The sequence below is a fragment of the Amblyomma americanum genome, chromosome 6 (assembly GCF_052857255.1).
Source record: "Amblyomma americanum isolate KBUSLIRL-KWMA chromosome 6, ASM5285725v1, whole genome shotgun sequence".
Taxonomy (NCBI): Eukaryota; Metazoa; Arthropoda; class Arachnida; order Ixodida; family Ixodidae; genus Amblyomma; species Amblyomma americanum.
Window position 1 is genome coordinate 113,500,756 of NC_135502.1, and position 15,658 is coordinate 113,516,413.

The window sequence follows — 15,658 nt, forward strand, 5'->3', positions numbered from 1 at the left end:
GTTGAGAACATGACTGACGGGAGGCTTCCTTATGGCTTGCGCAGACTATATAGGCAAAAAATTTTTTTTGCTAAATATTTGGCAAGCACCATTTTCCCTGTTTTCTTCAATTAAAATTTCAAAGACAAATCAATAACGGGTAAAGATAAGCGCGATTACATGGAGACTTTCCGAAAAGCAAAAGAAAAACTTGAGGGGACACAGCTCTGCCTTAAAGTGCACTAAAGAGGAACCTGACCTCTTTTTTTTACCACGAGAAATCTATCTACACGCTCCCCGCATTCTTAGAAACTTCGAATTACTGTCCTGTGCAGCCGACTGCCCTAATTAAATCGGATTAAACGTCCTGGCTCCCGCCTTTTTTTTTTTTTAACTCAATGCAGTAGGTAGGCGGAGTCAACCAACGCGTCAGCCAGTCCCGCAGCGGCTTGCTGCTCTGACATCAGCGGAGTGATACATAAATCAAAGAGTCCACATGTATTTTTATTTCCATGGGCCTAATTTGCGGCTGAATTGTCCGCGACTGAAACTGTTTATTTATAGAAACCTAAAAAAAATAAAAGCGAAGCCGCCACGGGACTGACTGACACGTTGGTTGACTCCGCTTATGTACCGCGTTCAGTTAAAAAAAAAAGGCGGGAGCCGGGACATTTAATCCGATTTAAATTAGGCAAATCGGCCCCACAGGCCAATAATTAAGTTTCTAAGAATGCCCGGAACGTGTAGATAGAGTTACCGCGGTAAAAATATGAGTTCAGATTCCTCTTTAGTGCACCTTTAAGGAGAGTATGAGGTGATAGCGTTAATCAGCTCCTTCAGTGGCCTGGGGTTCTCTTTGCGTATCAATCCGCAGGCATGGATACTGTTCTTTCTTCCATCATCACATTACGGTTGACCTGCCCTTAAGAGTACAAGGCGATAGCATTAGAGATCCCTCCCGTGCAAGTACTCCTTCTCTGTTGCCAAGGTTCTGCCTACATGCCCATGTATACGCAACTGCTCATTTTCTATGTTGCATTCATAGATCCCTGGGAATCCTCATACCACTCCTGGCGCTGTGGTGCAGCATTTAAGCAACGTGCCGCTGACCAAGTAGGTGGGGCTTGTGAGATCCAGGATGCTCTTCCCAAGCAACCCCTCAGGGCCAATCATTAATTTAACTGCCACCTGCCACAGCAGGCAGGTGGGCCACCTGCTTATCTCGACACGTAAGCGCTGACGCCGCCAGGGCTGCAGCTGAACAGGACCCCTGACACTGTCAGATTAAAATAAGATTGTTGCTTGCCTCTTCGGTGTCAGGCCTGGCAGCATCCTCAACTTGAAGAGGAAGGCGTGGTTCAGCAGAACTGACGACAAAGAACTAGAGGAGAGAAACACGCAGGGCATCACCACAATGTGAGATGTTCCATATGAGCAGGCAGAACACAAACACAAAATGAAAGTAATATTCCCGAAAATGACAGTAAAATAGCGCTATAGCTAAGGATGTGCTCCCGAATGACCACAAGTGAACATAACTTTTCTTACTTTAATACATATGCATACGCTGCACAAGCAATGCTCTCCAAACAGTTGCATGTAACACAAAAACAATGTGTGTTCTTTCAAACAGTACTTTAATTTGGTGGCGAGGCGTCACTGATAACGACACTGGAAGCAGAAACCAAAAAGCCGCTTGCCACTACAATGCAGTTTGTGCTGGCACGGCTGATGCGGGCTGAGACAGATTAAGAAAGTAGGTTTTGAAATGGCAACAAGAATTCGTTATATTTCTCAAAAGACTTAACCTCAAAAAATTTTTCCTGCATTTCTTTCTCCCTGGCAGATAAAAACTTGCAGCAACTCAACTTTTTCAACCTCACCTCTTCAATGTGAAGTTCGACCTCCTGTTGAGTGCAGCCTTCCACCTTCTGAGGAGACGTCTGCACGTGGCCATGTACATCCACTATTGACTCTTTGTTGACTCTGCATGGCAAAATTAAATTCAACTGTAACAAGCAAAACAACAAAACTCAGTGTTACCAAAATTTGCAGTTGTCGTTCAAAAGACGCTCGCTGAAATGGCTTGAAGAATTACAAACAAGAGCCCTAATACGTTTTCCACAGTGTTAAGGGGGACGCGGCTTTGAAATAGAAAAAACGACAAAAATTGATTTTTTATAATTGCTCTATATGCTCTTGTATGCTGCATTTTTTGTGCTGTTCTGAAGTTTAATTGCTGAAATCGACGAAGAAGTAGCATAAAATTGTTCTGTGAACCACAGCAGCTGTGCAACACTCAAGCAAAGGGTGTTTTTCTTCATTACGGTTTTCTGACTACATGCTCACCTCATGAAGCAGATTTCTTCACGCCTGTTGTATCTATTTTGACCCCGTTTGTTCTGCTGCCCTCCAACGACCATAGCGCAGGTGAAGACATTCTCTGTTTTTCAAATTTGCGAATACTGAATTTTTTGTCCGAAATTTTCTTCCCACTCTAGACAAGTCAATGGTCAGATATATTTTCAATGCATTCTGAAGCCACTTAACTCACCCAAGGTTCCTCTCAAATTCGCTTAAACCAAACTTTTCTGCCTTGCTCCAATACTCCCAGCAAATGAAAAAGTGGTGGCCGAGGTCGGATATGTCAAGTTCGTGGTGTCACATGAGCTGTAAATTCGGCCCCTCCAACCCGTTAACTCAGACATGGTTTGAAGGGAGAGAGGGTGGGTGGTGTCGAGGCCCAATTCGCAATCCAAGAGATTGGAGGCGCCCTCTCGCTGCATAGTTTCATTTTTTGAGCTTCACTACCAGCTTGTGGCGATAGCGTCTACTAACCACAGATCAGCAATGCAAGTACAGCTGTGTGCCATATTTTAGACAATGATTGGCATGATGCTATCATTTTTCTCCTTAGAAGGCGTCGCACCATTCTGGTGCAAACGTGCATTCCCCTCACATAAATCTGCGTGGTCGCAACAAAAACACACGCACATCACGAGCTGCTCATTGTTTGTGCAGTGAAGCCTCCTCATATGGACACCGCTGCTTGTCAGGAGGCTCGACCACTACCGAGTCGCACCTCTGAAGCTCCCGCGGAAGCACTTTTGGAGCAATTCTACTCGGTATTTCCAACAGCGGACATGCAGTACAGCAAGATGAAATTGAGAATAACATCACTGCCATGCAATTTTCACTCAAAAGCTGAAGACCACTGCCTATTTTTCATTAATTAAAATATTTGTGCTATAAAGCAGTTTTCTGCAATTTTTTTTTTCCGCAGCAACTTGATTTGAATTTAAGATAATTTGGACGTTTTTTTCCAGTCCCTTGAGGTCCTAATTAATGTGCTTTAATGCTAGTGGGAAATCAGTATATCATTAATAACTTTTTTCAACCACACGACCAGTTGGAGACTGCTGGTTCAGTAAACATATCAGTGCCTTTCACCCATATTTTATGCTGTGCTTAATGCCTCTAGCTGTGCTTGCATTGCACACAGGAATAATTCCAAAATACTATTTGTATGCATATACATCCATAAAGCAAATTACAATTAGCCTTGGAACATATTAAGGTGCACTTCTGATAATTCAAACAAAAATCTGTGGCCCCTTAAAGTTCTAATTAATCGAGTACTGCGCCATCGGAAGTTAAGCAACTGGGTCATAACGCAGAAATGTCGATAAGAGTTAATTTATTAACACTTGATTGCTAAAAAAAAAAAAAGCCAAATGAACTAGAATAAAGAAATTGAAAGCAAGAGGGGAGCAACACACACACACACACTTGCCTCGCTTAGGCAAGTGGAACCAGGTGTTTCTGTCTAGTCGATCTCATGTTGGATTACAGCTTTATTTGACTGCGATAAATGCAAGCGTGTTTGTTGCTTGCGACATACTGCTCACTCCTTCAGTCATGGAAAGAACTGTGAAAGCAGCAAACGCATAACAAAAACAAAGTTTTGAATTGGAGAGAGAGAAAAAGTGGTAGGAGTTTAACGCAGTTAAACTGAGTACACGTGCAAAGCAGGGGACACTTAAGCCTTAAGGGCTGTAGTGGGTTAATGCCCATGTATGCAGAATTGGTCATTCTCTGACTCATAGCCTCGCTGACTGAAAGCCTGGGTCATTTTAGGACGTTAAATGCCCCAAACCAAACTTAAAATTCATAGATTGCAGACCACTACCAGCGCAGTGGCGCAGCATTTATTAAGTGATGCGCCACCCCATTGGCAGGTGGCCGTTTCTATCGCAGTGACTTCTAGGGATTGTGCTGCCCATGTTTCTTTTCCCGCGCAACCTATTGCGACCAATCATTCATTTAACAGCTACCTGCCAGAGTAGTCAGCTTGCTTACAATCCAATGGGTAGGTTGTGATGATGCCACAAGGCCACTTGACCTAGGCGGCACGACGCCCTCCTCCGATTGGCTACAGGTGGCATGATGCTCCTATGAAGCTACCCAAGCACAGCACAAGACAAGATTTTTGCTCAGGGTTGGTACGTCTGGAACAGTGCTTTCGCACTAAAAGTAACTGTGGCTCCAAGAGGAGCCACACGGCCTGCGGTCATGTAGGCCACATGATGAGGGCAGCGATGGAAGTATGTATGATGAAGTATGATGGAAGTATGGAAGCCAGGTGTGACATTTTCAGAGCGCTTGCACATGGTTCCGAGTTGACTGTGGCTTGTTATAGTACAAACGGTCAATGTTCTACCTCGCTGTGCAAAAGCTCCTTAATCAAGTAACAGCTCTGATAAGTTGACAACAACCTATGAGAAGGCTCCACGCTAGAAGAAACTTGACAAGGGAGTGGTCTCATCGACGTTTGTCTAAAGTAGCACAGTATTGCCTTAAATTGTACAACTAGGCTAAATTATTTAACAATCCTGTTGTGTCAGCGGGCTCCTGGCTCCTGCACATTGCTAATTCTCTCCGATGGTCAATTGTATGATGATGATGGATTTTTATGGCACAAGGGCATCCTGTTTTAGAACGAAATGAGCTAGATCTGAACACATCGGTTTTACAAGTGTTCGTGTGATACGGGTCAAAACTTTTGTTGCCTCTTTAGAGCACCATGGCACAAGGCATTTTTCTTCTACTCAAGGTGGGGTCATGACAGAATGTAACGTGTACTCAATAGCCAGCAAGCTTATCTTTTTAAGCGTATGTCTTTTTTGTTAGGGGGGGGGATTAAACTGAAAACTCCTATACCTAGCTATATCCAAGATGCATTTACTGCTACAGTTACTTTACAGGTGCTCTTCAGGTACATCCAGTTCCCCATTCCAAGGTCATATGTTCCTTGCTCTGAAACTCATTTCACATGAATTGGATGGACCAACGGATTTCTGAGTATTTGTGGGGAAGTTAGCTTCAGCTTCATTAAATTCACTCCTAAAGCATGTGGAATGTCACCTATAAACATCTTTATGCTTTATATTAAAATATATTTCTGATAACTGAAAAATATCTGAACTTGAACAGATTAAATCAATGCAAGCGAAAGGCATTTAAAGATGAGAAGCTTCCTTCCCAGGAGCGCCACTTACAAGGCACAGAACTTTACCATGGCTTTGCTCACTTTGTCCGACACTGCCACGAGGCACTGCACCGTGTACTGCTGCTGGCGTAGCACGAAAAAGCACTGCTTGCCTGGAAAAAAAAATAAGTCTCAAAACCTCGAATTCGTCAATGAAGCATTACATGAATTCCAAGCTCTCTCTAATGCAGCAGTCATGAGGCAGTTCACTCCAGCCACAAAAGCCATGTAACCAGCTGGCTACATCCAGCTGGAAGGTGATTCATTGCTTGTACAAAGGCTACCAGCAAACGCAACATATGCCTATTTCGCTCACAAAAAAGATGGTCAAGAGTGGCCCCATTCCTTAATAACCCAGGAAAGCCCCAACTTGCCCAGAACAACATTTACTGTGGTCTACTTGGCACTCAACAAAGGCTGCAACAAAGCTGGAATGTGCTTTTTCACGTTTACGCACTCTGTGGAGAACTTTGTTACTGCTCAGTGGTACACAACAACTTGCAAATGAAAAGGTTTTGTCAAAATGGTAGAATGCTGCCCAATGCGTTCCCAACTCACCCATTTGCAAAGCCCTTCTGTTTAAGTGTTTGTCGCTGTCATTGCTTTCCAAGTAATTTTCTTTGCATTATAAGTCAAAGCTTAACCTGCAGGCCCATAGAACATTGATCTCGTTCACTTCACACTGCGATCAAAATGCTAAGAATTAATAAATTGTCCGAGTTGGGAGCTACGTTTTCTGCACGCTGCATTTCTTCTCGGCGCGCTGTGGGAGCAATTCACTGTCACACGCCCACTTTGGAGGCCCATGGCCACACATCTTGTCACGGGCACATCAGCCCGCTCATGCAGTCTCACCTTTGGACCTGCTTGTGTGCAGCCGTCCTCGCAGCCACACGTTCTGGCCAGACAAAGGCGGCGCCAAGTCTTTGACTCGTGACAGCTCACGCGATGTCTTCTCCGAGGACTGCAGCATTGGCAACTTGCCGTAATGGCCCTCCGAGTAATCATTTTCGGCATCTCCCGACTGCTTACTTGCCTGGGGGACGTAGCCGTTTGAGAGAGCGATAAAAATAAATAAGCAGCAATAAAGCAAGATCTGCTGCGCTTTCAGATACTGCACCTTAGCATGAAAGAACTAAAAGCAGCAGGCTCACATTTTCTAAGGCTTGCTTCGAAGACTTCTTGGCAGCTTTTTCCTGCTCTTTGGCTTGCTTTTTAAGCGCCTTCTTTGACAGCGGCTGGCCATCAGGGCTGGAAAGTAGAGATGAGAATCGACGGCTCAATGCATCAACTTTAAAGGAACGCGAACCCACTGAGGCGCTTACCGAATAAGCTGCAATGAAAAGATACGACACAAGGGTGATAAAGCAATAACTTTTTAAAGCACTCCACTCAACAATTAACTCAGAGTACAGTACAACCTGCTATGAGTTGAAAACAGCGTCTACAGACAGTTCACGTGTGAGAAGAGCGCCGGAGCGCCAGGCCCGGATGATGAAAATAATCCGCATGCGAAACAAGCGGCACCACAATAATCGAGCTTTGCGTTAACAAACCACGTACCCGAGAGGAACATTTTCGTCGCCTTTCGTCATGTTACCGGTCTCACTCCTTCGTACAAACAGTACAGATACGTGCGACACACAGCTCACGCCAATCGACGGCCCACGCTGACGAAAAGCTAACTACAGCAAAAGCAACATATTGAGCAACAGACGGAAACCTGATATCATCAGCGTGTAATCTAAACCTGCGAAATTAAGGCAGACCACCTGTGGCGATATCTTTATTTGTAGTCAGTGTAATTAAGCGCAGAAAGTTTACTTGTTGAAGCTCAATCATCTGATCCATTGACATCGACATCAATTTTTCTCGACTGCTTTCGTTTCTCCGCTTAGCACCGGCAGCCTCAGGCGATCTCATAAGACTGCTTAAGACCCTATTGAAGTTTGCAGTATGTATTTAAGTCGTTGCAGCCGGTGCGTCTTAACGCATGCGAAGCACATCTCACGAAGGCATAGAAGCTATCATCTCGATGCCGTCAACACTATCGGTACCCCACAGAATAGGAATTCGCCCGAATTTCAAGTGAGTGCATGACGCCGTCTTGACGTGTGGTCACGCCGGACCTCACGCCATTCATGCCACCGTCGCTGGCGTTTTCGTGGACTTCGCTTTTATTTTGTTGCTGTGGGCTGTCACATAATGTTGATGCTTTGAACTTACTTTTTAAGGAAAATTACGGGCGCATGAAAGCGCTGGTTGACAAGCTAAGGAGCACCGTTGAAGAGATTACGAAAGGTAAGAGCTTGCATCCTTTCCCATTTTACTTTGTAAACCTGCGTTGGAGTACTTGACAGAGGTTTTAGACGGCTCAAGTTCCAAAATTCGTAGTTAAGCTGTTACCAAAGACTCGGCTATGTGATGTATTAAATACGGGTATATCTGCACACAATAACTTCCTGGCTGTTTTTTTTTTCTTGCTCTGCAACCTTCAGTGGCATCTAACATGCGGCTGGCGTACTTTTTACATTGTTCACGTTCATATGAAATACGTTTCTAACCACCTTCTGTGAAGAACCTTGACTAGTTCATGCATTTCTGAAAATATTTAACAGAAGTAAAAAAGCCGCCTTTCTCACTGTGATCCCACATTTTCTGCAGGAGGAGGTGAAAAAGCAATCAAGCGACACACATCAAAGGGCAAGCTCCTAGTTAGAGACAGAATAGACACTTTACTTGACCCCGGGTAAGTCGGCATTTGCAGCAACGGGTTAAGTGCAACATAAATGACCACGAAAAAAGGCAGAGAAAGTTCATTTCAATAGAGAAAGTGTGCTTTTGCAGTGTTTTTCCTTGTTTGTGTTGGGCCTTAAGTATGAACACAATTCGTGTTAAAGTTTCACTTTGAAATGTTATGAACATGCATCCTTTCATTACAGGAGCCCATTTCTGGAGCTGTCCCAGCTTGCTGCTTACAATGTTTATGAAGACAGTGTTCCAGCTGCTGGTATTATCACAGGCATTGGCAGGGTTTGCGGGTAAGCAGTTGGTGTTATTGTGTGCTCCAGCCGCCGCGGTGGCTGAATGTTATGGCGCTCGGCTGCTGACCCGAAAGACGTGGGTTCAATCCCAACCGCGGAGGTCATATTACGATGGAGGTGGGATTCTAGAGGCCCATGTAATTTGCGATGTCAGTGCACGTTAAAGAACCCCAGGTGGTTTAAATTTCCGGAGCCCTTCACTACGGCATTCCTTATAGGCTAAGTCGCTTTGAAACGTTAAACCCCTATAAACCAAACCAACTAATTGTGTGCTCCCGAGAAATATTACAGTTATTGAATTTGAACAATATTTATTGTTCATGCATGTTACAAACCACATTCATTAGGTGTTAATGGTATTTTTAAAATACACATGCACACATAATACAGTTATTTATACATGCATACAGCCATTTTGCATTTTGTGTTCATTGACATTTGGTTTGCAGTCATAAATCCAAACCTGCTATTCATACTCAGCAGCAGGATGTCATTGGCACTGGGCAGCCTTTGTGGTTCCTATGCCTATTATCATCCTATACATGAAGGAAGCCGTCAGTCACTGAAGCCAACGAAAGCGTAGGGGAATGTTTATATTTTTTAAATTTGTGGTGGTAATCAATGGGAAATTACCAGTGTAATCATTTTATGACTGAAAGATAATTGATAAGAAAGCAGAAGAAAAGGCTGGCACTGGTGACCACTCTCAGTGTTACATTACATGAAACATAAACACCTCAAAAGCAGATCGGACAGCCGCTGGCGTAGCTAATTTGGCAGAGCACTGTACGTGAAATTTGCAAGTCATGGGCTGAAATCCCACCGGCAACATGTGGTTGTATTTTCTTCTGCTTTCTAATCAATTATCTTTCAGCCATAAAATGATTACACTACTAGTTTCCCATTGATTATTACCACAAATAAAAAAATAGGAACATTCCCCTATATCTTCCTTGTTTTCGGTGACTGTTGACTTCCTTAATGTATCTCATAACGAGCCTCTCATTTTCCTACCCTTGTCCACTCATTATCATCCTATGGCACACTACATCAATAAGTAAGGTCGATTTCTTGAGATCTCGGGCCATTAGGCTTTAAAGGGACTCTGGGGACAAATTGAAGTTGGCCTGTGTCGATAGATTACTGCATTCTGGTCACAAAGACACTACTTTCATTGGATAAGGAGGTTTTATTAGCCAGAAGAGGCTAAAGGTGTTGCCATTTCTGGCTGATCTTGCAAGTAAACTATGGTGCATCGACAGTTTTTTTTAGGCGCCGATCCCAGACGCTAGGCTGCACTGCCATTCACTTCAAAACAGTGTCACAGAGTCCTTTTTGGCATAGATGTCACAAGTTTGAGTTGAGTGGTGGAAAGATTGTTAAATGTGATATTCTCAGAAATAAATGTGCCTTTTGCAGCCGGGCAAGACTCCACATAGCTAGGAAGGGCCAAAGAATTGATTTTTACCAAGAACAAAAATTGAATTGAGATTTCCTCAATGTCCCTTTAAGGTTATCGTTTGCTTGCATTCTCATTTCTTTTGATATAAATGACAGTCACTTCTCTGGTTACACTCTTTGTAAGCTTACACTTGCTAACTCACCTACACACTCCACACACTCACCGCACACTGCACTTTCTCGCTCACCCACCTACACACTCCACTTATTAGCTCACTCACTCACCTACACACTCCAGTCGCTCACTCATTTACACACTCCACTTGCTCACTCACCTACACACTCCACACACTCACTCACCTGCACGCTCCACTTACTCGCTCGCTCACTCACTTACACACTCACTCACTCACTCACTCACCTGCACACTCCACTTATTAGCTCACTCACTCACCTACACACTCCAGTCACTCACTCACCTACACACTCCACACACTCACTCACCGCACACTGCACTTTCTCGCTCACTCACCTACACACTCCACACACTCACTCACCGCACACTGCACTTTCTCGCTCACTCACCTACACACTCCACGCACTCACTCACCTGCACACTCCACTTATTAGCTCACTCACTCACCTACACACTCACACACCTGCACGCTCCATTTACTCACTCACTCATTCACCTACACACTCCAGTCGCTCACTCACTTACACACTCCACTCGCTCACTCGCCTACACACTCACTCACCTGCATGCTCCACTTACTCGCTCACTCACCTACACACTCCACTCACTCACCTACACACTCCACACACTCACTCACCTGCACGCTCCACTTACTCGCTCACTCACTCACTTACACACCCCACTCACTCACTCACCTGCACACTCCACTTATTAGCTCACTCACTCACCTACACACTCCAGTCACTCACTCACCTACACACTTCACTCTCTCTCACTCACCTACACACTCCACACACTCACTCACCGCACACTGCACTTTCTCGCTCACTCACCTACACACTCCACGCACTCACTCACCTGCACACTCCACTTATTAGCTCACTCACTCACCTACACACACCATTCACTCACTCACCTGCACACTCCACTTATTAGCTCACTCACTCACCTACACACTCCATTCACTCACTCACCTACACACTCACACACCTGCACGCTCCACTTACTCGCTCACTCATTCACCTACACACTCCAGTCGCTCACTCACTTACACACCCGACTCGCTCACTCGCCTACACACTCACTCACCTGCATGCTCCACTTACTCGCTCACTCACCTACACACTCCAGTCGCTCACTCATTTACACACTCCACTTGCTCACTCACCTACACACTCCACACACTCACTCACCTGCACGCTCCACTTGCTCGCTCACTCACTTACACACTCCACTTATTAGCTCACTCACTCACCTACACACTCCAGTCACTCACTCACCTGCACACTCCACTTACTCGCTCACTCATTCACCTACACACTCCAGTCGCTCACTCACTTACACACCCGACTCGCTCACTCGCCTACACACTCACTCACCTGCATGCTCCACTTACTCGCTCACTCACCTACACACTCCAGTCGCTCACTCATTTACACACTCCACTTGCTCACTCACCTACACACTCCACACACTCACTCACCTGCACGCTCCACTTACTCGCTCGCTCACTCACTTACACACTCCACTTATTAGCTCACTCACTCACCTACACACTCCAGTCACTCACTCACCTACACACTTCACTCTCTCACTCACCTACACACTCCACACACTCACTCACCTGCATGCTCCACTTGCTCGCTCACTCACTTACACACTCCACTTATTAGCTCACTCACTCACCTACACACACCATTCACTCACTCACCTGCACACTCCACTTATTAGCTCACTCACTCACCTACACACTCCATTCACTCACTCACCTACACACTCACACACCTGCACGCTCCACTTACTCGCTCACTCATTCACCTACACACTCCAGTCGCTCACTCACTTACACACCCGACTCGCTCACTCGCCTACACACTCACTCACCTGCATGCTCCACTTACTCGCTCACTCACCTACACACTCCAGTCGCTCAATCATTTACACACTCCACTTGCTCACTCACCTACACACTCCACACACTCACTCACCTGCACGCTCCACTTACTCGCTCGCTCACTCACTTACACACTCCACTTATTAGCTCACTCACTCACCTACACACTCCAGTCACTCACTCACCTACACACTTCACTCTCTCACTCACCTACACACTCCACACACTCACTCACCGCACACTGCACTTTCTCGCTCACTCACCTACACACTCCACGCACTCACTCACCTGCACACTCCACTTATTAGCTCACTCACTCACCTACACACACCATTCACTCACTCACCTGCACACTCCACTTATTAGCTCACTCACTCACCTACACACTCCATTCACTCACTCACCTACACACTCACACACCTGCACGCTCCACTTACTCGCTCACTCATTCACCTACACACTCCAGTTGCTCACTCACTTACACACTCCACTCGCTCACTCGCCTACACACTCACTCACCTGCATGCTCCACTTACTCGCTCACTCACCTACACACTCCACTACTCACCTACACACTCCACTCACTCACCTACACACTCCACACACTCACTCACCTGCACGCTCCACTTACTCGCTCGCTCACTCACCTACACACTCCAGTCACTCACTCACCTACACACTTCACTCTCTCTCACTCACCTACACACTCCACACACTCACTCACCGCACACTGCACTTTCTCGCTCACTCACCTACACACTCCACGCACTCACTCATCTGCACACTCCACTTATTAGCCCACTCACTCACCTACACACACCATTCACTCACTCACATACACACTCACACACCTGCACGCTCCACTTACTCGCTCACTCATTCACCTACACACTCCAGTCGCTCACTCACTTACACACTCCGCTCACTCACTTACACACTCCACTCGCTCACTCGCCTACACACTCATTCACCTGCATGCTCCACTTACTCGCTCACTCACCTACACACTCCACTCACTCACCTACACACTCCACACACTCACTCACCTGCACACTCAACTCACCTACGCACTCCACACACTCACTCACCAGCATGCTCCACTTACTCACTCACCTCACACTCCAGTTGCTCACTCACCAGCATGCTCCACTTGCTCACTCACCAGCATGCTCCACTTACTCACTCACCTCACACTTCAGTTGCTCACTTACCTACACACTCACTCACCAGTATGCTCCACTTACTCGCTCGCTCACTCACCTGCACACTCCACTTACTCACCTACACACTCCAGTCGCTCACTCACATACACACTCCACACAGTCACTCACCAGCATGCTCCACTTGCTTGCTCACTCAATCACCTCACACTCCACTCGCTCACTCACCTACACACTCCAGTTGCTCACTCACCTACACCAAAAACTCACTCACCAGCATGCTCCACTTGCTCACTCACTCACCTCACACACCAGTCGCTCACTCACCTACACACCCACTCACTCACTCACCTACACACTGCACGCTCCACACACTCACTCGCCTGCACACTCCACTCACTCGCTCACTCACCTAAAAACACTCATCCCTTACCCTTTCACTCTCATTCATTAATCCTTACACTCACCTGCATGCTTACCCACTCACCCACCTGCATGCTCATCCACTCAGGCTTGCTCACTCACACTGACTCTTTATTTGTTTTTTATTTTTACTTTGTGATGCCAATGCGTTTGCATACTTCAAAAATATGAGAAGTGAAGTACTTATGACAGAAATTGGCAGTAATTTCCTAGCCTACAATGATGCCTGGTGTGGTAGTTGTGAAATTCGAGTGCTGAGTCCAAGGTCAGAGGTCAGATCCAGGCCACCATGGCTGCATCATGATGGAGGTGAACTGCAAACATACCCATTTGCTGGTGATGCAAGTTCATGTTGAAGAACCCCGGTGGTCGAAATTAGTTCAGAGAAGTTGCATAGATCTTGGGACTCTAACCTGTAAACCTTCCTCTACCTAGAGTGATGAAATCATGCATTGCACATTTTTTGTGATAGTCTTGAAAGCCACATAAAGAGTGTCCCTTGCTTCTTAGAGACACTGGAAACAGATGGCAGTGGCTGCACAAGCAAAATGCATATAGTTTCATGGAATGAGTTTATGTAGACATTGGCTATTGTTCTCGTTGCTGTAGTAGCTTTTATTGTCTCCTGTGACTGTGATGCACCAGTGGTGGTGCTGGAAAAGGCCGCTTTTCTCTCATTGTCACCTTACATTCTGTTCATATTGCTAAATGTATAAATGCACTGCATGGATGCTCACTTGCAGCAAAAAGATGGCAGGAAAATTGACCTGGCTTTCTTCCAAATAAAGAACTGTGCTTGCTTGTTTGAAGTGTGAAGCTTGTTGACCTCTGGGATTTTAGAGGACATTGAGGATAACTTCATCCAATTATTATTCTCACAAAAAAATTGGTTCTCTGGCTCATTCTGGCTATGCTAACCCTTGTACGGCAGCAAATGATGCATTTATTGGAAAGAGAATTAAATTTAAAAATCTTCCGCCCTATTGAATCAAACTTACAGCGTCCTTACCGAAAAATATGGGTCGCCACCCTTTTGAAGTGAATGGCGATGTATGTATTGTAGTCTCTGGGATCCACACCCAAAAATCAGTTTTGACACACACATTTTACTTGCGAACTCGGTCATTGATAGCGACACTTGTATATTGTTTTTTTTTTTTAGCTTATAAAATCTCAGTTTTCAGTGAGAGTGGTCCTTTTGTGATTAGAACACAGTACCCTATTGACACAGGACAACTTCTATTTGTCCTTAGTGAGCCTTTGAAGAGAGCTGCAGGGTTTAGTTTTACTAGCAGCGCAACCTTGGCGGTGCTTTGCCCCACAACATCGATTTTGTAGATGGAAGCATTGGTGATTGTCCAGGGCTGGTCTCAGTGGTAACCTGGCATGCACTGTTTATTTTTCGCTTTCTTTCTAACGTGCAGGACAGAGTGCATGATTTTTGGCAACGATGCCACCGTGAAAGGTGGAACTTACTACCCCTTGACTGTGAAGAAACAGCTGCGGGCACAGGAAATTGCGCAGCAGAACAATCTCCCTTGCATTTATCTGGGTGAGTTTGTGTCTGCTGACTTGTGATGGGGTGGTGTAGCTGTAATTATCATTTCCTTGCTCTGGGACAACATGAAGAGCCTGGTAGCTTGTTTCTTTTTTTGGGCTCTCATTTTTGTCGCTTCACTGAAGAAGGCTTGCCTGGGGAAAGTTAGTCATAACATTCATGTCTGATGTTTAAACCTTGGAAACAAAACTGGATTTGCGTCTGCGAGAATAAGCTATCATGACTTGTGTTCATGTGGGTAATATAGGTAGTCAAGCTTTGGATCAGGCTTAGAATGCTGACAGATGATTTTTACGGATTCTAATTTTCTTCAGTGCCATTAAAAGCTTGATGTAAGACCCATGACAGTTGCAATGCAAATGCGATTAAACTTTTTTAAGAAACTTTTTTTTTTAGCAGTGCACATGCTCGTTTTCATCTATGCCTATGCTGGAAACAATGATAAGTGACCATAT

General features: G+C 45.3%; 2 protein-coding genes across 3 annotated transcripts in view; one reads left to right on the forward strand and one right to left on the reverse strand.

Moving 5' to 3' along the window:
- AspRS (aspartyl-tRNA synthetase) overlaps positions 1-7,247 on the reverse strand; it is a 31,618-nt gene extending 24,371 nt beyond the window's left edge. For both annotated transcript variants that reach the window (XR_013306380.1, XM_077627857.1), the window contains exons 1-6: positions 7,091-7,247; positions 6,682-6,778; positions 6,383-6,563; positions 5,538-5,640; positions 1,863-1,965; positions 1,286-1,360 (exon numbers count right to left, since the gene is read on the reverse strand). Coding sequence is in view for 1 of the 2 variants with exons in the window: in XM_077627857.1 (XP_077483983.1) it covers positions 1,286-1,360; positions 1,863-1,965; positions 5,538-5,640; positions 6,383-6,563; positions 6,682-6,778; positions 7,091-7,122 (591 nt within the window). In the remaining variant the exon portion in view is untranslated. The remainder of the gene's footprint in view (positions 1-1,285; positions 1,361-1,862; positions 1,966-5,537; positions 5,641-6,382; positions 6,564-6,681; positions 6,779-7,090) is intronic.
- Positions 7,248-7,378: 131 nt separating this feature from the next.
- Mccc2 (methylcrotonyl-CoA carboxylase subunit 2) overlaps positions 7,379-15,658 on the forward strand; it is a 39,582-nt gene continuing 31,302 nt past the window's right edge. The window contains exons 1-5 of the mRNA XM_077627856.1: positions 7,379-7,615; positions 7,762-7,828; positions 8,192-8,276; positions 8,470-8,568; positions 15,070-15,197. Of these exons, the coding sequence (XP_077483982.1) occupies positions 7,484-7,615; positions 7,762-7,828; positions 8,192-8,276; positions 8,470-8,568; positions 15,070-15,197 (511 nt within the window). The 5' untranslated portion in view covers positions 7,379-7,483. The remainder of the gene's footprint in view (positions 7,616-7,761; positions 7,829-8,191; positions 8,277-8,469; positions 8,569-15,069; positions 15,198-15,658) is intronic.